The sequence below is a fragment of the Alosa sapidissima genome, chromosome 3, assembly GCF_018492685.1.
Source record: "Alosa sapidissima isolate fAloSap1 chromosome 3, fAloSap1.pri, whole genome shotgun sequence".
NCBI lineage: Eukaryota > Metazoa > Chordata > Actinopteri > Clupeiformes > Clupeidae > Alosa > Alosa sapidissima.
In genome coordinates this window covers 20589615-20615597 of record NC_055959.1, presented here as the reverse complement: position 1 = coordinate 20615597, position 25983 = coordinate 20589615, and the positions used below count along the sequence as shown (strand labels likewise).

The window sequence follows — 25983 nt, the reverse complement described above, 5'->3', positions numbered from 1 at the left end:
TGGCCTGATAGAAGTTTAATTTTTCAAGCTCACAAGTCAATGGAGAGTTGCTAGACTAGCCCTGCTGCCGCTAGGGTGCGTCTAGATTTCTAGGCTAGGTCTGTGGCGGAATTGTTTTCTGAAACTGCAAAATATCAACAGTGAACGTTTGCGCCGGAACACGCCCCGTCTTTTCGCTGAATCGAATCGAATTCCCTAATTTACAGGCATGTACCTGTGGAGGGAAAATTCCAATATGAGCTGACTGCAAAATAGGAAAGACAAAAGGACGAGTATACAAAGTCAATTGCGTTGGGACGCAAGATAGAGCCCTTAGTCTTTAGCTAGCGCGGTGATACGACCTGCAAAGCAAGAAGATGAAAAGTAACAGATCCTCTGATGTCCGTGGTAGGATCTCCGTGGTCATCAGGTATCAGGGGTCACGGGTGACTTGTTCGTATAAACACTCGACCTGCGCATGCACGAGATGAATCATTCAGTGCTTAAAGCGCCGCCTCTGGCTGTCAGTAAGGATCAAATAGAATAATGTGTTTCATAGTGCAGCGATGTTTGCGCATGCAGTGTGAACAGTTTCTGAACATCCTTTAACACAGGGGTGGGCAAACTTTGGCCCGGCCCGCCAAGCACTTTAATCCGGCCCTCCGAGCATTTAATTAGGTTATCAGGCTGCTCGCTATTTTTTTCCTGCTATAGAAACAACTTTGGTTAGCTTTACTGCAAACGGCTTTTCACTCTTCTTAGAGAACGTTTAAAATGTCAATGTCAAAACATCATGTTACATTGCAGCAGATCTAACTTGAACGTTATGCTACTCCATTTAATTGGGAACGCGTCTGAGCGCTCAAGAGGGAGAGAGAGCGGCAGGTTCCAGCTGGCTTGCTATTGATAATTGATATCTCCTTCTTATAAGAAACGTTTAAAAGGAAATAATGAAAGCAACAGTAGTTTCCACTACTGACCATTTATAAACTGTGAGGGCACAGCCATAGGCACAGTACTAGTGGAGCGGAGCTGGCAGAAGATTGAGAACTAAATGTGAATTGTTCTTAACGACAGTGCAGTACATTTGTTAAACAGCATCAAATTAGCAGTATTTTTTAAGCAATTAATATTTTTAAAACAAAATGACTTTGTCATTGTAATCATTTAAATGATAGGCTATATAGATTGCGCCCCAGCTGGCCAATTTTCAAAACCCAATGTGGCCATTGACCCAAAAAGTTTACCCACCCCTGCTTTAACAGCAACTCTTCGCACCGCCATCTACAAGCCGGTGGGTGTACAGTCACTAAATGTAATTTATTGTATGGCCCCCAAAATTACTGTTATATCGACTTGAAGAATGGCACACAGCAGTGCTCCTTAGAGTCGCCCACGGTTTTAAGAAACCTAAAAGACTCGCATACATTGTATTTCTTACGTTTTGGTACAACTTAAAACACTCATCTTCAGGTGTTTGTTGACAGCGATGACAGCAGACAGGAAACCGGTATGCCTGCTTCTAGACAAAAAACGGAAGTTCATTACGTGCACAGAGCCAATTTGGGCTTCCAGGCTAGTTATGGTTATAAGAGGACCAGAAAAAGACACTAATTACGAAAAACACACTGGGGAAATGATTTCAGACCTTTTTAATATCAAATCATTCAAATTGACAAATTCCAGTTTCCAGTCCCTTTGGTGCATTTCTCAAACCAGCACATTTAGCATTTCTCAAAACAACTAGTGCAAACTGCACCACAAAGTGGATTACCTGCAAAAGTGCGTATCTCGCTCAAAATGCTTAGTTTATTCCTCAAAAGCAAGTATTTCTGCCAATGAAACTTTCAGTGCAATGACAAGTCCTTACGCCATTGTTCATGAACAAAGTGGTCAGACTGCTTTGTCACATTTTAATTGACAGCTTACTCTGTAAGTATTTTCTAATGAAAAGTCCACAAGGAAGCACTTTTTTCTGTGTGGCATAGCTATTTCGAAACTACAAAGTTACACATTATTGTGTGTGGATGAGGTCAATTGCAAGAGTGTGGATATGTTTCAAAGTTTTTTCTGTTGACAGACATTGTGACAGTGTGAAGAAAACAAAGGTGTTTACAGCATACACTAAAAGGTGTTTACAGCATACACTAATACACTAAAACACCCCTTGGTAAGAGCTGTGCACCACTGTAGGTCTACACCTTTCTATCCATCCATATAAATATGCTAGAGAGACTATGACAACTAGTTATGACAGCTAGTTCAACACTTTTGTATGTAATGACTCAAGCGATGAAATAAGGCCTATTTATTTATTTTATAGGGTAAGGTACTCAGGTATTCAGCATGAAACTAAAATAGTGCATTTTGACAAACATGACAGTAGCAATTGAAAATGTAAATTTTTTTTTTACATAAACAGTGCTATTCCTTGCTCCCCCGCTCCAGTAGGGAGACGTGGTGAATCCCCCTTTCCCTTCTCAACTTCTGTATCAGATTGGCACAAATGAAAGCTAGAGTAAGAAAAACCAAAAACACCAAAGCGACTGATAAAAACTGTAAATGACACCTCTGTCTGAATAGCATCATAGAGCTATTTTTCTGTCACTTTCCTTAGCTGATATTTTCCAATTTCAAGGCAGCATCCAGGGAAGCATTGACAGCAACAACAAGCACACTGATGAGGTGGATGTCAAGACACCACTGCCATTGCAAAGGTTCCCTTGACAACAAGACACATGCCCAACTACCGTAAACCCCACCACATCCGATATGTCTCGTCTTAGATCGCACATGGTCTTAGTTGCACAACCTTTGTTGACCACAAGATTTCCAGCAACAGTCTCTGTGAGAAATACAAATATACATGGTCAGATTTTACCCTGTCATCCAGTTGTAATAGACCTAAGACCAATTCTGTTTAACAGATACACACACACAAAGAGATAGATAGAGATAGAGAGAAAGGTATAATGATCACCTGAAGCACTGATGCACATGGTCTCAGTTTCACTGCATTTCACCGTTTTAGTGCAATAATAGGGGTCAGAAACACATCCATAACATACCAGTTTGCCCTCGGAATGTTTTTCATTTCCTGAATTTCCAGAGAGAGAAAGAGAGAAGGGACCAGTTGGGGTAAACAGGACATGAAGTGCTGGCGAAGTGTTGCTGATGGAAAAATGTCTCAATCTTACCCATAGTTACATTTTCGCCACACTTGGTCTTGATCTTCCAGTCAGCAATTCGAAGGTTCACGGAGAAGTCCTTCTCACAGAGTGTGCGATCTGCACATCTTCTACTCACTTTCTTGATGGGCACTTTGTCTTGTCCACTAAGATCTGTCATACCCCCACAAAAAACACAACATATCAAACACATGGACACACACAAACAAAGCTGCTTAAGTCATCTAGTGTCCACATATACTGTACCACAGCCACCAACACATAAGTCCATAAGTCCAAGACAGGTCCATGCCAAACAAACAACCATATAAACACATGCACATAAAACAATTGAGTGTTAATACCTTGAGTGAGCACAGACACTGCCGACACACACTTCTCAGAAACTCGACAGGTATGTTCCTGTCCAACACAGTTGGCCCATGCCGCACCTGAACACTCAAGACATTTTTCTCCTTGTCCTACAACACACATCAATAAAACAATATACTGTTTTCAGACATGCTGATATTTTCAAGACACTAAACAGTATATGTGAAAAATGTGTGAAATCAGAAGTGTTGATGATGTTTCTTAAATAGCACTTAAATGTCAGGGCAATGCAGAATTGTCATTTTACATTCAATAGATAGATAGATAGATAGACAGATACTTTATTGATCCCCAAGGGGAAATTCAAGACTCATATGTAATAGAAATGTAATGCCAGAGAAATTACAATAGTGGATGAAAAGCTGCTGGCTTAATGTTGGTGGGGAGATTCCTAGAAAAAAAAACATTGAATCATCTTTGAGTTCATACAAACCGTACCAAAAAACCTTGTGTGTCAAGGCGTTCTTGAGATATAACACTCAAGATGTTTTTGACCTTGATATTTGACCTTTGACCTCCAACATCAGCTCACTTCATCGATGAGTCCATACAAACACTTGTACCAAATTTGAAGCATATGCGTCAAGCCGTTCTGGAGATATAATGCGCAAAGCATGAGATATGGCTGTGACTTTTTTATTGACACACAGGAAATACTTAGGCCCCGTCCACACGGAGGCGCTTTTTGGGTTAAACGCACCGGTTTTGCTTCGTCTTGGCCGATCGTCCAAACGAATCCTGTAAACGCACTGCCCGAAACCGCACTTTTTTGAAACCTGGTTCCAGGGTGGAAAAATCTGAAACCGTAGCCCTTGTGAGTTCGTTTGGACGGCACAACCGCATACTTGCGTATTGATGATGTCATCGCCACACCTCAGCTGCCCTGGACTTGACACTTATAGTATTGCCTAACAATACTAGTTTTCATACATGACATTACCTACGATTACACTCAGTAGGATAAATATCACAACTGGTGCTACGCAGCGCCAATAGCTTATGACTTGGTGGACTGAACAGCTACTGTAGCTACTGTCAGTGACGCGAGAGAACTAGTCAGAAGTTATTAGGGAAGTGCGGTGTAACTTTCAATTAATTTGTGCGTAGTGCCGGTGTCATTCATTTATTTTACTATTTATTTCTATGGGGGAAAAATGAACTTTTTAACATTTTTAATCCCCTATTTCTCAAAAAGTATAAACTTTAAAAACTTTAAATAATAATAATAACTCTCTTGCCCCACTCCAGACCTTCAGAACGGTTATTTCAACATGTCTGTACGTGAAGCGGTTAGAGTCGCATTCACTCTTGAAAAGGTAAAAAGAAAAGGTTATAATACCGTATTTTCCGGACTATAAGTCGCACCTGACTATAAGTCGCAGGACCAGCCAAACTATGAAAAAAAGTGCGACTTATAGTCCGGAAAATACGGTAATAAGAAGAAGAAGCCAGGAGATTTCAAGATAGTGGATTCCATCCACTATAATAACACATATGTACAATACAAGACTCATATGTACAATAACATTTGTTTCAATTATATAGACAAGACTCAGCAATATCTACAGGCAGACATGGCAGCACATGTGCACTGGAAGAGCCAATGACCAAAGCTATGAAAACAAACTCTGTCAGTGCATGTAGCCCTTGTAGTTAGTCACTGTACAAAGTTTGATGAAAATATTGGAGATATTGTGCAAAAGCTGTGCAATGACCTTGGCGGAAAAGGATGTTTCCTGTCACTGACAAAATAGGCCATTAAAGGTTGAAAGGAAGTTTAACTGTTATTCTGTGTCAAATCAGCCAAAATTCAGGAAAATTGTTGTTGCACTGTCTTAGATTTTGCTCAAAGTTTGTCTACGTAATATTTAGGACCCAAAACTAAAACCTGTAAAATATTTTTGATAAATTTCAATGTTTTCATACATTTTTTCATCCTCTCAGAAATGCCTTATCTTGGAGGCCATGTTTGAGCATTCATACAATAAGTAAGGAAGTATTATTCCTAGCCTGCCAAAACTTTGTAGGGTGGAAGACAGATATGTTCTCGGTATGATTGGAATGGCAAAAGTTTGTACTGCATGCCCACATTCATTTTATGTAAAACTGGTATAACTGCAAAACTGGTGATATATAGGGTCTTGGAAACTTTTTGTATCCACATGGCACAAATCGTTGTTTTGTCTGCAATTATACAACAATTGGGTTCTATGGAACTATTTATTTGTTTCTGATTGGCCGAGAGACGTTCCATGAGTTGGAATATCCCTAGACATTTCAACTCAGACTTTGCACAGCTAATAATAAATCACTCCGCGATACAATATCCCAGCTCTCCACTATTTTAAGCAAAGGGTTACTCCTTAGCAAACCATAACGAAACAGTGCTTTGTAAGTAAGATAAACATGGATGCTAATTGACATGGCCCAGTGTCCTTACATGCATGCAACAAAGCTAGATATGAATGTTTATATGTGTCTCCATGTCATACTGGAGTCCTTCACGAATTCTAAATGAAATCAGGCCCGTGGCTCTGTAAAAGAGCCTTTTGGGTTGTAACTTTTACAGACAGTCTTACAGCTACCATTGAAGTTCTAGTAAATTCTGGTTTGAGTTTGATTGGCATAGCAACAAAACTATCAACTATCAATCATTTCAGCCCGACTCGTTCATTTTAAAGCAGGATGAAAACGGCTGTCCTTATTTCACAATGTCGTTCAACGAAGACACGAAAAACCACAAAGACCCGTTGGAGAGGGATCTGGAATGTTGGTTACCTAGCAACCAAGACGCTGTCTATTGAAAAGGAACTATTTTTTGATGCGTAAAAACGCTGTCAAAATTAACATGTTTAAACAATAATGGGGTGTTTTCAGATTATTTAGTTTGTGGTAGAATTGTTGTATAAAAACAATATCGCACGAGTGATATATTCCCTTGGCCTCCGGCCTCGTGGCTACAGCCGAACAACACCCGTGGGAATATCCATGACCAATCCCACTATCACTCATGCTATATTGCTTAAGTACAATATTAATGTTGAGCCAATATTTAAGGTCTCTGCAACAAATGGACATGAAGATATTAAGGATAAAACAAGGTGTGATTGCATTTTTTTGGTATTTTTGTGTATAAAGTGCTAGTGATGTACCATGTTTCATTCATAAATACAATTTACTTGGTTATTTGGTTCGTATATGGGTTTTTATTCTTAGCCCTGAGGCAAAACAAAGATTTTGACTCAATTTATTTATCTATGGTAGGCTACAATATTAGCTTTTTGTACACTAAATGCCCATACACTGAACTACTTTCACATATATTTCCAAGTGCCTGCTAGCAGTGTTGTGTGTAACGCGTTACAAAGTAACGAGTTACAGTAACGTAACTACTTTTTCGAGTAAAAAGTAAAAAGTAGTGTAACGTGGTACTACTGAAAATTTGGTAACGTAACGTAGTTCCTTTTTCATATCGGCGCAACATTACTTTTCCCAGGGACAGATTTGACAGCGACGCTGCTTTCTCAGCTGTGCGCTTGCGCAATAGACAGAGGCTGGTAGCATGAAGTGCAATCATATCTCCATACGGTATGTGACAGAGGCAGGTGGCAACGAAGAGCAATCATAGCAAGCGAGACGCAGCCAACGGTCTCTTCTGAGGGATGGAGGTATTCACATCACTTGAAACTAAGGGGAGGAATGTAAGTGTTATTTGTAGCCTACACTGTGCCCTGATTTTGTCCACTGCCGTTAACTCAACTGCCAGCCTACTGATACGATTTGCACTAGCTTTGGAGGAGCGCCTGTTTAATGAAAGAGTATAAGGCTATAAAATAAGCCCTCATATATTTGTGTTCACCTATATGCCTGATTAAGATGTATTGAGACTATGTTATTTGATATTGTTTCATAGGGCTTTAGTGGTGGTGTTGAAGCCTATAAGCCCAATGTTTTCTTGTCAAGTGTTTGTGGCAGTGTCCTCCATAGTTGAACTTTATGTAGGCCTACACATTTAGGAACAGATATTGGGTTCTGCCCAAAGACGAGCAACATAAAAGTAACGTAAAAGTAACGAGTAACGTAAAAAGTTACTTTCCATAGAGGGTAACTAAGTAAAGTAACGGGTTACTTTTTTGAGAAGTAACGAGTAACAAGCAAACACTACTTTTTAAAAGTAACTTCCCCAACACTGCCTGCTAGCTACCCCAAATACCATTTTAATCCTATGGAAATAACAGAAAAACACAACCTCCCCTTGTTTAATCCTTAAAACTGTCAAGCCCTTTAACAGCACGGAACGCAACTTCAAACTGTGCATCAGTATTTTGACAGTCAGTGGCGCATTTGAAGGAATCTGCTTGCACGCGAGACCATATGGAACAGTTATTCCTCTAGGGTCTCCAACCTTTTTGGAAATGAGGGCTACCTGAAGGACCCGAAATCATATGGAGGGCTACTCATTTGAAACAAACAAACCCTCGCCCCTTTTTTGCAAGGGTAATCCTCCTAAAAAAACAGGCCTATGTGATTTTTACATTTCAATTATCCATATTATGTAGGCCTATACGCCTTTATATATTAAGCAACTGTATTTTCATCTGATTCTTCAATATCAATATGCAACACTACCAACAGTTTTGTTCATTTCAATTTCATTTCATTTCCATTGGCAATCTAATCTAATTTTTAAATGAAAAAAGCAATCTTTTTGTGCAATTAATAATTTCGGTTACAATTTTTAGCATTACCCACCATTTAGAATTCAGAGGCTGTTTAATTTCTGATTTCAGTGGACAATTCGGTTGTAAAATTTCAATAGCAATCACCAACACCACTCTAAGACGCCTTTTATAGTTATTGCACATCTGAAATCTCTCCATGATTAAGACAAAAAAGCCACAAGATTTTCAGCACTATTGCTACACCATAGGCTATGGAGGAGAAAGGGCCCGTGGGATGAACACAGAATAGCCGCAGAACTTTTGCAAAGTTATGCTTCCATTGGCTACACCAGCATGGACGGATTATGAACTTTCTGCCCCCTGGGCCCAGATGTATTAAGCCCCCCCACACACTAATTGTTGCATATATGTGGGGGGGTTTGGGGGTCCTTCCCCAGAAATTGTTTAATTTGTTTGATGGGATTTTTCTGTCTTCTAGTGCATTTTGGGGATGACCAATACTTTAATTAAATGAGATTCATAGCCTACATCCTGATTTGTTGATATTGAGGCAATGATTCCATGCAATGGCTTGGGCTTCAGGGCCCCTAACCCCTTGGGCCCCTGGGCCTGGGCCCGGTAGGCCCGTGCAGTAATCCATCCCTGTACACCAGACGAGCAAGCTTTTTTCTGTTACTGTCTATGCGTGCGAGCAGCGTGTATGCACTCCGCTTCCATTGTTGCTTAAAGATTGAATGGGAAAGGGATTCGGATGTTTTAGAGCGTGATCTGCAGGCAACTTGTTGGCTATTTTTAAAAAAGTGCGCTGAGGGCGCCTCATACAGTAGGCGTCCTGCGGGCTACCTGGTGCCCGCGGGCACCGTGTTGGAGACCACCATGCTTTACGAAAACCTATAGCATAGTATAGCCTTTATGCATTTGCACTCGTCTATTATTTGAACTCATTGGCAAAGTGAAACTAACTTCACCGTGGTTTTAGTCAACGACGAAACAGTTCTACACAGTTAGTTACTTTAACTGACAATGGGTGTATTTCGTAATATTTATTATTTATTTATTTATTATAATTTATTCTAATTATGTTTCCCATTGTAATCATGTCATTTGTAATGTATTGCATGGATGTGCGCTGGTGCACGTTCATGGATGATAGAAGGATGGTGTGTTGTGCACCTGCCCATATCACTGTTGATAATGCGCTCTTAAAATAACATATGAACAACTCGACATGGACTTCTAACCAGGTTTGTCTTGGTCAGTAGCGTAATTCATTTTAGGTAGTGTACGATATTGATTTTTAGACAATGCGCCAGACCACTCCCTAGGTCCCTTGTTGATGACATCAAAGCTGCATGCGCTGTGCCCTTTAAAGCATGTAGCCACAGATTTTTAATATCCTGATTTATTAAAAACGCTATTTTAATTATTCTGTGTTATCTCTGTAATGTGTTATTGTGGTAATTTAACACCATGAGTAAATAGCAGAGGTGGGAAGTAACAAAGTACAAATACTTCTGTAGCATTTTCAGGTATCTGTACTTGACAACAACTTTTCACTTTACTCCCTTACATTTTCAGAGAAATATCTGTACTTTCTAATTCCTTAAATTTTCAAAACTGTCTTGTTACTTTTGTATTAATACATTTGAGGTGCGCTATCAATTATTTTTTATTTGAGGTCATTGTGTGCTTTCCTAACATCAAGGCTGATTTCAACCTAAATGGATGGGACTACTATAGTGATGCAAGAAGGGGGTTGACTTTCCAACAATAGGGGTGTCACCAAAGGGGCAGTGCCAAAAGAGTGGTTATATCATAATGGAATTTTCCTAGGCCTATTCTGCCAACGAACTTAACTCAAACAGAATGCAAGTTGATTCTTGACTTGCTAGTAGGCAACAAGCTTGCTAGATTTTTTATGAAATGCCATAGGGACAGTGAAATAGGTGAAACTGGTAATAGTCCTCAAAAGGCTTGGAATACTTTATTTTTTATACTTTCAGTACATTTCAAAGCCTGCACTTTGTTGCTTTTACTTGAGTAAAGAAGTTGAATCACTGCTTTTACTTTTACTAGTCTTTTTTTACAGAAGTATCTGTACATCTACCTGATTATGGAAAGTGTGTAAATAGCCTAATCATTGTGATTGTCATAGCAATATTAGTTTATCCTGAAAGTTGCAGGAAGATGACATACATATTAGGCTATTCACACAGTATCTTACATTTTACATATTCTTCAAACACTTTGGGGGGAGTGGAGATTGAAACTTCCCTAAGATAGCAATGACTGAGATTACTGAGCTGCTACAGCTGATTTAGTGAAGTTTTTTTCGAAATGAATGTAAGGCCTAAGTCAAATAATTAATAATAATAATATTAGTAATATTTAATTTTGCGAATATTAGTATTAATCCCACCAACCAGGGGCGCAGAAATTATCATTAAGGTGTGCCTGTGATATTTTAGGTGGCCTCAACCCAGTAAAAGTGAGGGGTGCAGAAACATGACGACAGATAGGACGCAAATTACCTCGAAATTAAAACACGTAGGTGTCAGTGCTGTCAGTGCTCTCAAAATTAACGTGATCGCGTAATGACAATCAAAAACTGTACATTAAAATATGCTATTCGCATGACCATTCACTTTCAGAGGCAGCACCATGATTAATTTTCAAACTTAGGGATTTCATCTTTGCTATAAGCTATTATGGTTGGTTTGTTAGAATGTTAAGAGCGAATGACGAGTAGCCTAATGGTAAGCATGAACTTAGTATACGCCACTGGGCCTCCAACTCTCCGTGCCCACTCGCAATTTTGTCTTGAACAACGCCTCTGCAAACACAAAGCTACAGAGGTGGGCTAGTCATCTAAACAGGAAGCTGCATTAAAGCTGTAATTTTCCATTATAGTTTTAAGATGATGGAACAACCTGAACATCTCGAAATGGTGTAGAATAGGCCAACAGGAGGCTCACTCCTTAGCCCATAACTTCGGATACAGAATAAATAACCTATAACATTTTATAACATATAATAACATTTGCTGTATCTTAAGTTATGGGCTAAGGAGCGAGCCTTATATTATATAATGTTTTTTAATCACGTTTCAGTGGCTGTTAAACAACAACAAAAAAATCAACATTTGTGTAACAACACATTAGTTTAAACCAAAGTTATAGAACATGTTTTAGGCTACAATATAGAGACAATATAGAGATACAATATAGAGAATATAGAGATAGCCAGATTGCCGCCTCTATAAGAAACACCTTTCACTGTTCATGCACATGTGTGTCCGAGGAGATAAAATATCCTCGGACACACGTGTGCATTATTTTTAAAACTCAATGTGTGGAGCAGATGTGGGTGCTGTTGTCGACCCATACATTCATTAGCCTAGCCTACTGTACTCACCAACTGCGAACGTGGCACAAAACACAAATAGCAAAAATGTCAACATATTCCGATTTTGTTTCCTATCCTGGAACAATATTCTTCTGTGGTCTGTGGTTCCAGTGAAAAGGTATGACCAGCCCTTCTCTGGAGTTATACTCTTCCTGAGAGTTGCGCCAATGGAGTCAAATCTACCAAATGTTAATTGCGCGCGAATCTGTCTCAACGCACCACACCCATATTCATTGCAACAGGCTATAGGCTTTATATAAAAGACTAACTGCCACAGGGCTACCGTAAAGAGTGTGCTGATTTTTTATTACCCTGAACCTCGCAGGTTTTGTGTGGTAATAATAGGAAGGATGCGAATGCCCGCCCATCCACCCAGTCTCTCTCTCTCCCTCTCTTCCTCTAATAATCAATTGAAGCAAATAGACTAATTTGAGTGTTATTTTTCGTTCTTGAGTGATTTTACGCCACAACACGCAATTACACTACCTATAATATAATTATAAAGTTACAACGTCATCTTGAACGTCATTTCATGTGAGAATAACTGAATAATTGGTGGGGATGTGTGTTATGGGGTGATAACAGTGGGCTACACTACAGCAAACAATAGGCCTACTACACCATTTCAAGTTTTTGCCTGAAATTGCACTGTGCCTATTTACAAGTAACCTGACCCTAGCCAGATGAATTTCGTTCCGCTATAGCTCCGCCTAGCTTCACTCACATCCATCTGGGACCTCTTCCATTGAGAGTGATTTCTGCAACCTTACTGTTTACCTAACTTACTGTTTACCATGTTGTTAGTCGCTTTGGTTAAAAAGCGTCAGCCAAATGTAATGTAATGTAATGTAATGTAATGCAACCAACTTTATGGTTCAGCCAATCAGGACGCAGGGCGGGAGTTTCATAGATGTGACATAGCGTAGAAGCGACTGTGACACTGTTATTAGCGTCACGGGTTGGCTTCGATGTGAGTGGTTGAAGTAGCACGTCAATAGATGACGGACAAGTGCATGGCTTATTCAATCATATGCAAGCATTTTTTGATTAGGCCCAGCCTTCTGAAGCAACACTTCAATGGATCGGTTCCAGATGGATGAGTGGAGCTAGGCGGAGCGAAATTCATCTGGCTAGGGTCAGGTTAATTTACAAGGGCATTGTTCCCACCTCTTTTGGGGTCAACCATCAAGTGCTGGACCTCTATAGAAAGCTGAGAACCTGTAGCTTTCATAGGAAGCAGTCAAGATAACTGTGTGATGTACTGACAAAGAGCTACAGAGGCTGGATTACAAGCATCTCTGAACTGACCACATTTTAGCTCTCTAGGTCAGCGGTCCCCAACCACCGGGCCGCGGGACATTCCTAACCGGGCCGTAGCCTACGACATGAGTTTTAAAAAAAATGCATGCAAACTAAACTAAATTCAATTCGCAATAATGTCACGTTTTTACATGGCATAGGCCTATATGCAGTTGTTTGATTGCACGCATGTTTGCATTTTGCAAGGTCTATTTTCTTACGTCTGTCTGTCCCGCCTTCAACACTTTTACATATTGCCTTCAGCGCTGCGCAGCCTCAGGTCAGCTCACTTCACTTGATCAGTTCTTGGCGAACGGTATGTCACACGAAGTTAGCTAAACTGCTAGAATGAGCAACAAAAAACAAGCATCTTTAGCAGGTCACTGGCCAGAGTGTTTGAGTTGAGAGAGCCGCCGCAGAGATTTCTTACAGAAAAAAAGCTGCACATTTTAGTGATGAGGACTGGGTGTCAAAACTCGCTTACCTGTGTGACATATTCGGATTGCTTAATGACCTCAACCAGTCACTCCAGGGGAGACTGACGACTGTCTTTAAACTGGCAGATAAAGTCGCTGCATTTAAAGCCAAGCTTGATTTGTGGGGACGACGAGTGGACCGGGGTGTATTTGATATGTTCCAAACAGTAGTGGGGGTTTTGGGAGAGACTGAGGCAGGGCCCTTTCTCTCGCAGCTGGTGCGCGATCACCTTGTTGCGCTTTCAAATGAGTTTGAGCGTTACTTCCCATCCTCCAAAGATCCACGGCAAACCAATGAGTGGGTCCGCAACCCATTTGTCAATATCCCAAATAGTCCTAACTTGTCAGCGCAGGAGGAAGAGCAGTTGATCGAAATTGCAAATGACGGTCTTAAGAGTGTCTAGGAAACCTCTCTGGCGGGTTTTTGGATCAATAACAAAGCAGAATATCCCGAGATAGCCGTAAAAGCGTTGAAGACGTTGCTACCATTTCCCACCACGAGGCCGGGTTTTCGGCAATGACTGTAACTAAGACCAAATTGCGCAATCGACTGGACATTTCAAACACACTGAGGGTGTCACTGTCTTCCATCATTCCATAAGCAGGGCTCCCACTGATTATATTCGTAATGCACGTTTAGTTCCCATGTTTTGTTCCCATATTTTGTTAAGCATGTTCACACGTAGGCTATAGATGTAGCTTCAAGTTGTTCAATATTCATAGTTCATAGTTCATAGCTTCAAGTTGTTCAATATTCATAGTTCATATTCAATTTTCACTTCTTCAAGTTCACGTTTTTCACATGTTTAAGAGATCGTTACCTTCACTGTTCATACATAACTGGAGCTAGTTCTTTTCAAGTAATGCATGCACAACACATATGGAACATGGAACCCCCCCCCCGCCGCCGGTCCGTGGAAAAAAAATAGGAATCAAACCGGTCCATGGTACATAAAAGGTTGGGGACCCGTGCTCTAGGTCACTTGATATCCCTTAGAAACACAACTGAGCCCTAGCACCAGGTCTTGTGAAGCTGTGTGCAAAAGTTGATCAATATAGAATGAAAATATGAGTGCTTTAGACTATTATTTGCCAAGGTATGCCAATGCGTTTTGTAAAATGCCTATGGATACTCCCCATAGGACTTTTTGTTATCCAAAATGCATACTGACAATCAAATGCTTACTGCACATGAACCCCCTTGTGTAGAAGCATAATCCTGGTCTCAAATGAAAGGTAACACTATGAGGATTTTTTGTTGGCTATTTAGATTGTATGTCTGGTGTTCTGATATAGACTGACTACACAAAATATGGAATAATTACAAAAAGTCTCTATTTTTGCATTTACTTTGTTGGTTCAATGAGTGTGTATAAGATAGACTATAGGTACCTTCTCAGCCTACGTCATTACGTTCACTGGAGGCAAAACAAACCATCACCTCAGCTGGGAAGCTAAACCAACAGTCATATTTGGGAGGCTAAAGGTTATCATGGTCTCATCTTGCTGTGCTGTCGGGTGCCAGAACCGAAAAAGTCATCGGTTAAATTTGAAATAAGTAGGCTACAGTTTCCAGTGAGAACGTAGTTGTTCGTTTGACTCACGATAACCCAAGCCGTGTATATATCACTTAATATTCATTTCTATACAAACCAAGACGGCGGATTCCTAAAGAAACGCAAGCGCCCACACCATAAGTGTATCTAAATTAGCTATGTACCAAAAATTATATTTTACCGTGACTCGAAGAGCTAAACCAAAGATCCTTGATTAGGCTACTAGCTAGGCCTACTGCTACTGTGTAAGGCCCAGCACTAAACTCCGAGCGTGGTAAACAAAATTAGACATTCCAGGCAGCCCCGGTAAGAAACAAATTAGATTTTGTTCAAATCTACACACCTATGGCTACTGAAAAAGTGCCGGCGGGACACTGAAAGTTATTTACAGTTTTTCTTGATTGCTTTTACCTGCTTAAGTAAACTAGAACCCACTTGGTCTTCATGACTACTTTCTTTGCACAGCAGAAGTAATCTCTTGCGAATGTGTTCACACATTTTCATTGGGTTCACACATTTCTCACACCCTTTTGCAAAACAGTTAACACAGGTGTCATTCAAAAGCCCCAAACTCTATTGGTTTCCCCATGCTAAACAAAAGGAAAACTTTTCACAGGTGGTATAGATTCCTTGCATAAGTCTGAATCTCTGATACACCTGTATGAAACTCCTTTGCACAATTCTTCAATCAGCAAACATTCATTAAAAAGATGTCTGTTCTGTGTTGCTATTTGCAAGTATGGATCTAATGCACATTTAGACAAAGCCTATTTGGTGGAGAAAACAGTACAAAAGGTGTTTACTGTAGGTCTATTTCGATGAAAGTTGTAGTCCAATGAAATTTACAGTATCTTACTAGGTGTTTGCTGTATGTCTTACAATGACAGTTACATCTTGGGAGGAATGAATAAATAATTTTTTTATTCAGCACATTTAGTCTTTTCACAGTTTTTTTCTGATACCAGAAAAATGAGAAAGAACAGACATAGCAAAAATGCTCATTTTGAGAACTAGATTTTGCATTTTGTAGTCCAGTGTGTAATGATGGATTAAAGCAGGGATGTCAAAGTCAAATACATTAGAGGGCCAAAAAAACAAATTTGCTACAAGCCGAGGGCTGGACTGGTTCAATGTTTATTAAAACATATTAAAATGACTGCACGTAACCTATTGAACCAAGACGTGTATTGTATTTTATTTAATGATTAAATGAATAATGACTGTGACTGAAGTGCGGGCAAAGTTTGCACAAATGTACGATTTTTCCCATCCTCACCGACCTTGTCATGATCATATGATGCCTCCTTGCTGCTTTGTCGTCTACATCAGCCTTTCTCAAACTTCTTTGACCTGAGGCCCAGTCAAGGCATACTTTGGGGTCATAGGGCCCACCTACATGAACCCACCCCCTCCTCCCACCCCCCATGAAATTATCATAATGATATCACAATTATTTTTATTTTTATACTATATTGCTATACATGCACTTCAAAACAGTGTTTAAAGTACTAAGATTGTTCACAAAAGTTTGTGAAAACATGCACATCGGAGTACTGCTTTACTAATGTAAAATATAATTAGGCCTACAATAGTTTCATTGTTTTTGCATTGTTGCATGATGCTTGCATGAGAAATACTTCTCAAAACAACAGCAGTTATATGGGTGCCGTTGTTTTGGGATGTTTCCCTCATGCAAGCATCATACACTGATAGAATATTTATATGTTATTTAATTACATTTAATTTGAATGCCTGAATGTAAGGATTCAGGAGACACAATACCAGCTTTTGTGAATGGTAAATGGCGGATCAGATCATGCGTAAATCCCTGATCTGGAGATCTTTAACTATCTTTTACTAAGACTAATTAATAGCTTTTGGCTGACTTTAATACTTAATGCCAAACAGTGTTTTATATAGTCTGTGCTCTGTTTTTTATGGAAGTTGCATAAATCCACGTCGTTCTATTAAATGTCGTTGCATAATTAGCACACGCATGCATTGAATAAACGCTCATACCACGACTTAATTATATGCCTCTATGTTTGATGACACCAAATTAACAAGTATTTCCTACTAGTTGCAGAAATGTTTGTTTTCTTTTTCTGTCCGCAGCTCCTTGACCAATTGCGCAGCAAATTATCAAAGTCAAAGTCAAAGTCAAAGTCCGCTTTATTGTCAATTTCTTCACATGTTCCAGACATACAAAGAGATCGAAATTACGTTTCTCACTATCCCACGGTGAAGACAAGACATATTTTACCAATTTAAGTCCACAGACAAACATAACATTCAAGTAAACAAAAAAGTAAGTAAATAAGAGGGCACATATAATGAAAAAAATAAGAGCAGCAAAATTTGGTTAAAATTGTGCATAGACAGTCAATAAAATACTAGTGCAAAGTCAGGCCAATAAAAGGCTGGGGTAGTTCTGTTTGACCTAAGTAAGAAAGAAAGTGGCATAGTGGTGCAAGTTATGTAAGAGCAGCAGAAGTGTTGTGTTTTCAGGACAACAACAACAAGTTGCAAAGTGTACAGGTGTGCAAGTGGAGTAGTGCAGGCGGCCATTGTGGGTCCAATGTCCAGGATGTTATGTAGCTGAGGGTGGAGGGGGGAGAGGAGGGAGAGAGTTCAGCATCCTTACAGCTTGGTGTATGAAGCTGTTGGTGAGTCTGGTAGTGCGGGAGCGCAGGCTTCTGTACCTCTTCCCAGAGGGCAGTAGATCAAACAGATTGTGAGCGGGGTGACTTGCATCACTCACAATTTTGGTTGCCTTGCGGGTGAGGTGGGTGGTGTAAATGTCCTTCAGGGAGGGGAGTGAAGCACCAATAATCCTTCCAGCTGTGTTCACTATGCGCTGCAGGGCTTTTCTGTTGTATTCCGTGCAGCTTCCGCCCCACACAGCGATACAGCTGGAGAGGATGCTCTCAATGGTGCCTCGGTAGAATGTGGTCATGATGGCTGGTGGAGCACTTGCTCGCCTGAGTTTCCGCAGGAAGTACAGGCGGCGCTGAGCTCTCTTCGCCAGTGATGCAGTGTTGGTGGTCCAGGAGAGGTCTTCACTGATGTGCACCCATAGGAATTTGGTGCTGCTCGCTCTCTCCACCACAGCACCATCGATCGTCAGTGGCAGGTGTTGGGTGTGACCTCTCCGGAAGTCAACAACAATCTCTTTGGTCTTGCTGACGTTCAGCAGGAGGTTGTTGTCCCTGCACCACGTGGTCAGATGGTCAACCTCCAACCTGTATTGAGTCTCGTCGCCCTTGGTGATGAGACCCACCAGAGTTGTGTCGTCAGCAAATTTCACTATGTGATTGTTGCTGTAGGTTACAGTGCAGTCATGCGTCAGCAGGGTGAAGAGCAGCGGACTGAGCACGCAGCCTTGGGGGGCCCCCGTGCTCAGTGTGATGCTGCTTGAGGTATTGTTGCCAACACGTACTACTTGAGGCCTCTGACAGAGGAAGTCCAGTAGCCAGTTGCAGAGGTAGGTACTGAGTCCCAGTTTGTCAAGTTTGCAGATGAGTTGTTGTGGTATTATGGTGTTGAATGCAGAACTGAAGTCTATAAACAGCAATCTCACATATGAGTCTCTTTTTTCCAGGTGGGTGAGGGCTGGGTGGAGGGCAGAGCAGATTGCATCCTCTGTAGACCGTTTGGCTCGGTATGCAAACTGGAAGGGGTCCAGGGTGGGGGGGAGAATGGATTTGATATGTGACATGACAAGCCGCTCAAAGCACTTCATGATGATGGGTGTCAGTGCCACGGGGCGGTAGTCATTGAAGCAGGATGGAGCAGTTTTCTTCGGCACAGACGATGGCCCTGGAATAATTTCACTCTGCAGACCATTGTCCACATTGAGGACCGCCTTTTTACGGTCTTTTTACGGTGTGTTTTAGCCGGGTTTTCGCGTGGAAGGCTCTGTAGAAATCTGGCACCCTATTCAACGAAGTTAAACTGAAGAGCGTGCCGTTCACAGACACCAGAATGAACGAGTTCACAGTAACGTTCATCAGGCAGTAGTAGCCTAATACAGTACAGTTCACGTTCGCTCAAAATACATATGAACGAGTGACTTTCGTTCAATGAACGCGTTCAGGCACAACACTGGGGAGGGGGGTTGCTGAAAGTTGACATCTGCCCTGGCTGAATACTGATGAATAATGAAGCCGAGGCCCACTTGCGGCGCCGCAGTGAGTTCGTGGGCTACAGTTGCATTGTGGGGAATGGAGTATTGATGCGCAAAACAGCAGCAGGCGGCTGTGGCCTGCGGGCCGGTTCTAATACTAATCAAATATCATCCCGGGGGCCGTAGATAATTCATTCGGCCCGCAGGCCTTGACTTTGACATGTCTGGATTAAAGAGTGTTTTTGAATTGGCAACAAGTTGTAGTGTTTGAAGGCAAGATTTGCTTTTGCTGCATGTTTTAAGTGTTTTGAGAGAGTAACAGCCTTTTACAAGCAAAATGTGTCATTTTGTCCAGAGTGCTTTTGTTCAGACACGATCGAGAAAAACTGTAATAAACAGAGTGGTAGAGAAAACAGAGTGGCGACACTCTCATAAGAGTCTGGGGAAAAATGTTTCATGCCTTTTTCCGGATTAGCCTATGAGTTTTGGAACTTAAAACTGCCAATCACTTGGTCATTTAATTGATTCCCCCTCCAGGATCCAAAAAGGCCTACATCCCACTTTCCTGCGATTCAACCATTCAGCTCAGTTTCTTTTAGCCTGGGTGTTCCCATGCTGCCTTGCGCGCGATTTGATTCACGCTGCTAAGGCAGCCTGAAGACCATGGAGCAAATTTTCGCCTGAGATAGGGAACCAATCACAGAACAGGGGGGAAAGCAAGACGATGATGAGCTATGCATTTGATGATGAGACGCATTTGATAGACATCCGTGGCACCCAATAAAAGGATCTGGGCATTTTTTTCAAATAGAGAAAATGAACGTTTGGTTCCCAGACCACGTCTCATTGAGAAGTGGTGGCACTAGCCAGGCTAAGTTTCTTTGGGACTTTTCATCGTGTGGCGGCAACATCAAATAGTGCCGCACTTTCTATGGCTCTGGGTAGGCCTCATAGGTTGGCTACTCTTTTTTTCCCCTTTATATTTTATTCAATCTTACTCGTGTCACCCTCCAATCCAGGTGGTGGCGATAGCAAGGCTTGCCATTAGAGAGAAGGCATTAGAGAAGAAGACGAAAAGTAGGCTATGCTACATTTTGTAGCCTACTGTCTACTGTTCTGACGGTAGGGCTGCTGATTATCAAGACAGATACCACTGTTGGAATTTCTGAACTGAGTTTCAAAGATTGTAGCCTAGGCTATCGTGAAGTTGGAAGTTACTAGTCTGTCTCACAGACAACACCAGGCATCCACTGTAGAAGACATGGCGTCGTTGAATTCACCACTGCGTGTATGTCGTAGTATACTGAGAGAACTGCGGGCGTTAAAGGGACCAGAATATAAACAAACGATGGCATATAATTACGTTTTGGAACAGTTTCGTAAAAATCAGGTAGGCCTATGTGAAATTATTATTGTTGTAGTTCACCAAGTCTGCTGACAACATTACATAGTTAACGTTAATATACTGTCCTGTGTCAACTTGTATGTGTAGGCTAAGCTATGTCAGAGGTCATGCTGCTTCACTTCACACACTATCATAGCAGAAAATTATGGCATCGTGGGGAATGCACAACTCGCCTTTACCAGATCCCCAAGGTGACCGTCACTGAAGACCGTCATTCATGGGCTAGCCCATAGACTGTATATAGAACAGTCTATGGGCTAGCCTAGGAGGAGTTTCATGCACTCCCGTCCACATGCACCCACCGACGTGTAGCCTACCACAGAGCCCGTCTACTCAGATATTCTCTGGTACATGGTACACCGATCTGGCCCATCTGTGACTTTCCTTGTCCGATTAGGCTATGCATTAATTTCAATCATTCATACACAATGAACACATAATTCATCCTTAGGTCACCATTGGCACTAAAGAAGTGCATGCATGTGGACACCCTCCTAGACCAGGGACCAGTAGCCTATTGTGGTGAACCAGTTGTACATCTGATACATTTTGGGCAGAACTATTAAGAGAAATTTAAGAATGCCACCTAAACAATATGTTTTCTGAAACCCCATACCATACCCTCTAGATGTGATTTCATACAACCCCTGGCAAAAAATATGAAATCAATACTCTTTGAAGGCATTTTTTGAAAAAAGACAAATCAAAGATATATTATTATATAAATACATATATTATTATATAAGATGACTGCCTGAAGAAAACAAGACCGTTTCCACCATAGATACATACGTATATATATCTATGGTTTCCACAGTCACTGATGATATGGGGTTGCAAAAGGACTAGGGGAGATGACAGTCAAACCTACAGTAAATGCACAAGTGTACATTGAAATGTCTCTTGTCATTCAAAAGTCTGCTTTATTGTCAATTTCTTCACATGCCAAGACATACAAAGAGATCGAAATTACGTTTCTTACTATCCCACGTTGTAGACAAGACATATTTTACCAATTAAGTCCACAGACAAACATAACATTCAAGTAAACAATAAAAAGTAAATAAGAAGGCACATACAATGAATAAATTAGAGCAGCAAAATTGGGTTGAAATCGTGCAATTGTGCATAGACAGTCAATATAGTAGTGCAAAGTCAGGCCAATAAATGGCTGAGGTAGTTCTGTTTGACCTAAGTAAGCAAGTGGCATAGTGGTGCAAGTTATGTAAGAGCAGCAGAAGTGTGTTGTGTTTTCAGGACAACAACAACAAGTTGCAAAGTGTGCAAGTGTACAAGTGGAGTAGTGCGAGGCAGCCATTGTGGGTCCAAAGTCCAGGATGTTATGTAGCTGAGGGTGGAGGGGGGAGAGAGTTCAGCATCCTAACAGCCTGGTGTATGAAGCTGTTGGTGAGTCTGGTGGTGCGGGAGCGCAGGCTTCTGTACCTCTTCCCAGAGGGCAGTAGATCAAACAAATTGTGAGCGGGGTGACTTGCATCACTCACAATTGTGGTCGCCTTGCGGGTGAGGTGGGTGGTGTAAATGTCTTTCAGGGAGGGGAGTGAAGCACCAATAATCCTTCCAGCTGTGTTCACTATGCGCTGCAGGGCTTTCTTGTTGTATTCAGTACAGCTTCCGCCCCACACAGCGATACAGCTGGAGAGGATGCTCTCAATGGTGCCTCGGTAGAATGTGGTCATGAAGGCTGGTGGAGCACTTGCTCGCCTGAGTTTCCGCAGGAAGTAGAGGCGGCGCTGAGCTTTCTTCGCCAGTGATGCAGTGTTGGTGGTCCAGGAGAGGTCTTCACTGATGTGCACCCCCAGGAATTTGGTGCTGCTCACTCTCTCCACCACAGCACCGCTGATGGTCAGTGGCAGGTGTTGGGTGTGACCTCTCTGGAAGTCAACAACAATCTCCTTGGTCTTGCTGACGTTCAGCAGGAGGTTGTTGTCCCTGCACCACGTGGTCAGAAGGTCGACCTCCAACCTGTATTGAGTCTCGTCGCCCTTGATGATGAGACCCACCAGAGTTGTGTCATCAGCAAATTTCACTATGTGATTGTTGCTGTAGGTTGCAGTGCAGTCATGCGTCAGCAGGGTGAAGAGCAGCGGACTGAGCACGCAGCCTTGGGGGGCCCCCGTGCTCAGTGTGATGCTGCTTGAGATATTGTTGCCAACACATACTACTTGAGGCCTCTGACAGAGGAAGTCCAGTAGCCAGTTGCAGAGGTAGGTACTGAGTCCCAGTTTGCAGATGAGTTGTTGTGGTATTATGGTGTTGGTATTCTATCAGTTGAAAGGAATTCTGATAATGAGGAAGTCATTTTCCATGATGATAATGTATCTTGTCATAGAGCAAAGATTGTAAAACTTTTCTTCAGGAAAGACATCAAGTCAATGACATGGCCAGCCAACAGTCGGATCTCAATCCTATTTAAAATCTATGGTGCAAACTGAAGAAAAGGCAGCATCCTGTAAAGCTGATCTGTCAAATGCTGTTTGACAAGTTGAAAAGTTGAAGTTGAAACCTGATTGATGAAGAATACTGTTCTACATTAGTGAAGTCTGTGCCAGAAAAGGTGTACAAAGTAATAATTATAATGTTTTAGGTTTGTGATTCTATATTTTTTTCCTCAGTATTGAGTGACTCCATATTTTTTTCTCACAAAGCCAAAATGTTCATCTGTTGCAAAAGTATTTTTGAAGCACATCTGTGATTTTGTCTTTTTTCTAAAATGATTCATTACATTTACATTACATTACATTTGGCTGACGCATTTTTAACCAAAGCGACTAACAACATGGTGAACAGTGTTGAGATTCCATAATTCTTGCCAGGGGTTGTGTGAATTGAGATAGCTGATTTAACAGCCTAAAGCCTATACACTCTAGATGTGATTTAACATTCATTGTGACAACATGGTGCATGGTAGACTTATCTGGACTGGAATCTGGCACATATGATATCCTATATGATTTTCCATGTCCGATTAGGCTATGTAATCATTACTGATAATTTATAATACATAATTAATACATAAGTCAGTCATCCTTGGATCATGATACCAATGTTCAGGAACTTGCCTACCAAGCTGAAATTAGTCATGTTATACAGCAATGATGGGTGGTTTCATTCCCCCTCAGGCTCAGATTAAAAAACAAGATGTCTTGAAGAGTTTGGAAAGGGGTTCTAAGAAGTACACTGGGAATGAGTTTATATCTTGTTAACATGATTTTTCTTAAACTTTGGGACCAGAGCTGCAAGAAAATACCAATGGAATTTAGTAGTAGTGGACCCCTCCTAGCCCATGGACTATAGGTTAGACATCTGTCATAATGTAGTTATATGGTTGAGCCTGTTAAAGTGAGGGGTGCTGGTTAATCCAACACACAAACCACTGGACGGAACGCCAGTTACCATTAACAGTTAATTAGCGTCTTCCTGATTAATGTTTTGTCAAAAGATGTATTTTAGTGTGCATTTTTCACATAGGCCTATTTTTTGGAATTCTCATGTGATGACCACGTACCATCAAAATTAATTAGAAGGTGTTATGCCTGCCCTAACATATTCTAACACTTTTATAACATGATACAAAGTAACACTAAAATCAAGTTATTTTAAGTTATTTTGGCATAGCCTAAGCTTGAGGCCAAAGCCTTCATACATTTCACCCACGTACAGCCTAAAGCAAACATAAACATAATGGCCATAGTCAGGTCGGTGTTCCTCATACATTGTGTGTGAACCTACTGACCTTTTCATATCTCTCTCCTCTGCTCAGGTAACAGGGGAGAGGTATTGTCGGGCCCAGCAGGAGGCGCTCCACTCCTCCCTTACCTACCTGTGCTTGCTCTCCTCCACCAGACAGCATATGGCTCTCCACAACCTCTACCACGCTAAAGGAGAGATTAGCGCAGAGGATGCAGCCGGCTTGGTGGGCCTTCGGTTGCCCACCCAACCAGGAGGAAAAGGCTGGGAAAAGTGAAAGGTCAAAGGGAAATGTGCTCACCTCAAGTTCATGTATGGACCACATCCATCTTTAAGCTCTGAGATGAACAACGATTGAGACATACATTGCTGAATGTAATGTTAGGTTCAGATGCATTAGTAAAGTAAAGTCTCATGCATAGTAAAATGTATCATATATTCTTAAATGTAAATATGTTTGTTGATGTCACTAAACGATTAAAAAACAGATACCATTAACTACTTGCTTTGTTTCCTTGTGTGTCAAGAGAATTCCGTGAGTCAGTCTGTGTTAAGTGCATAAAATTTGTGGGTCTAGCCTTACATACTTTTGAGCCGTTGTTTTTTTAATTCAGTTCCTGGTAGTCATAGTCAAAACTTGACCTCCTTGCATCTGACTCTTCTGTTCTGTTTTCATGGAGTGGAGTTATTTCATTCAAGTAGAGAGCACAAAGTTCCCATGTTAACCTTTTTTGCAGTCATTTTGTGGGAGTAACTGGCTTCCGGAGACTCACCACAGCACGTACAGTGTGTACTGACCTTTCTGGGAATTAAATACGCTTCATTTCATTAAAGTGTGAGAGGAGGGAGATCAGATTTTAATGGATGGGATGATGCTGTTATTTTTACTGGTTATATTTTTATAAGCAGGTAATCAAAAGACAAAGAGCTTGGTATTATTTATAGTAATATTTAACTAAAATACATTTTTTGCACGAAGGCAGGACACTGTTTTATATGTGCACTGTGTGTGGTTTAGGAAGTTATAACAAACTATTATATTATGATGTTTTCAGTACGGTATGCCACCAATAGATTGCAATGTCTCATTTGGATGGAAGTCAGACACACTTCATAGCTGAGAAAGGTATTCTAATTCAGAGGTGGCACATTGGCTATTTGGGATATAATTGTTTGCTTAATCTATATGATTTTTTCTGATTCAGAGGGTGAAACAAGAAAATATTGAAATGGGAAATGGCTGTGTATTTTTGATATCCTCTTTGCTGTCTTTTTTTTCCTTCGTGTGTCCTCATAGCACCAGAAAAAGAGAGTGCACATGAGAGAGACCTTGCTCTGGGTCATCCGCCAGTGTGCTAATTTACCATCAGAAAGGATTTTTGTTGTTTAGTGAGATCAAATTGATTTGTTTAGCTGTGCTGCTGGAGGGGCTGCCTGGGATCCCCCACACCCCCCCCATCTTGCCCTCCCCTCGTCTCTCAGTGGAAGCGACATCTCTCTCCTTCTGGTAGCAGTTAGTGTCAGTCTGTCGTCCTCTGCTCATCTTCACAGCCAGTCCCCTCTGCATGAACACACCCCCCTCTCTCCCTCCCCAAACCCCAAACCCTCCGCTGATGTCAGACTGAGCATGTTTCAGGACCAAGTTGTCCATACTAGTGCCTTGTGGATTATATTTTGTGCTGGCCTCATCTCTCTCTCACCTCTGAGCAATGAGCTATGTAGGGCTTGGGTGACTGTACGTGTTAGACAGCAACCCCCTTCTTCTGGCCACACTGTAGTGACTAATA

General features: G+C 41.3%; 2 protein-coding genes across 2 annotated transcripts; one reads left to right on the top strand and one right to left on the bottom strand.

The window, feature by feature from the left end:
• Nucleotides 1-1618: 1618 nt before the first annotated feature.
• Nucleotides 1619-11877, bottom strand: LOC121705809. The gene is made up of 5 exons (XM_042087051.1): nucleotides 11636-11877; nucleotides 3512-3628; nucleotides 3177-3320; nucleotides 2960-3076; nucleotides 1619-2824 (listed from the first exon to the last, which is right to left on the bottom strand). Exons 1-5 carry the CDS (start codon nucleotides 11679-11681, stop codon nucleotides 2613-2615), a joined length of 636 nt encoding a protein of 211 aa, XP_041942985.1. The 5' UTR covers nucleotides 11682-11877; the 3' UTR covers nucleotides 1619-2612.
• An 8251-nt stretch (nucleotides 11878-20128) lies between these two features.
• Nucleotides 20129-24694, top strand: fmc1 (formation of mitochondrial complex V assembly factor 1 homolog). The gene is made up of 2 exons (XM_042087595.1): nucleotides 20129-20473; nucleotides 24270-24694. Exons 1-2 carry the CDS (start codon nucleotides 20345-20347, stop codon nucleotides 24471-24473), a joined length of 333 nt encoding a protein of 110 aa, XP_041943529.1. The 5' UTR covers nucleotides 20129-20344; the 3' UTR covers nucleotides 24474-24694.
• The last annotated feature ends 1289 nt before the right edge of the window (nucleotides 24695-25983 follow it).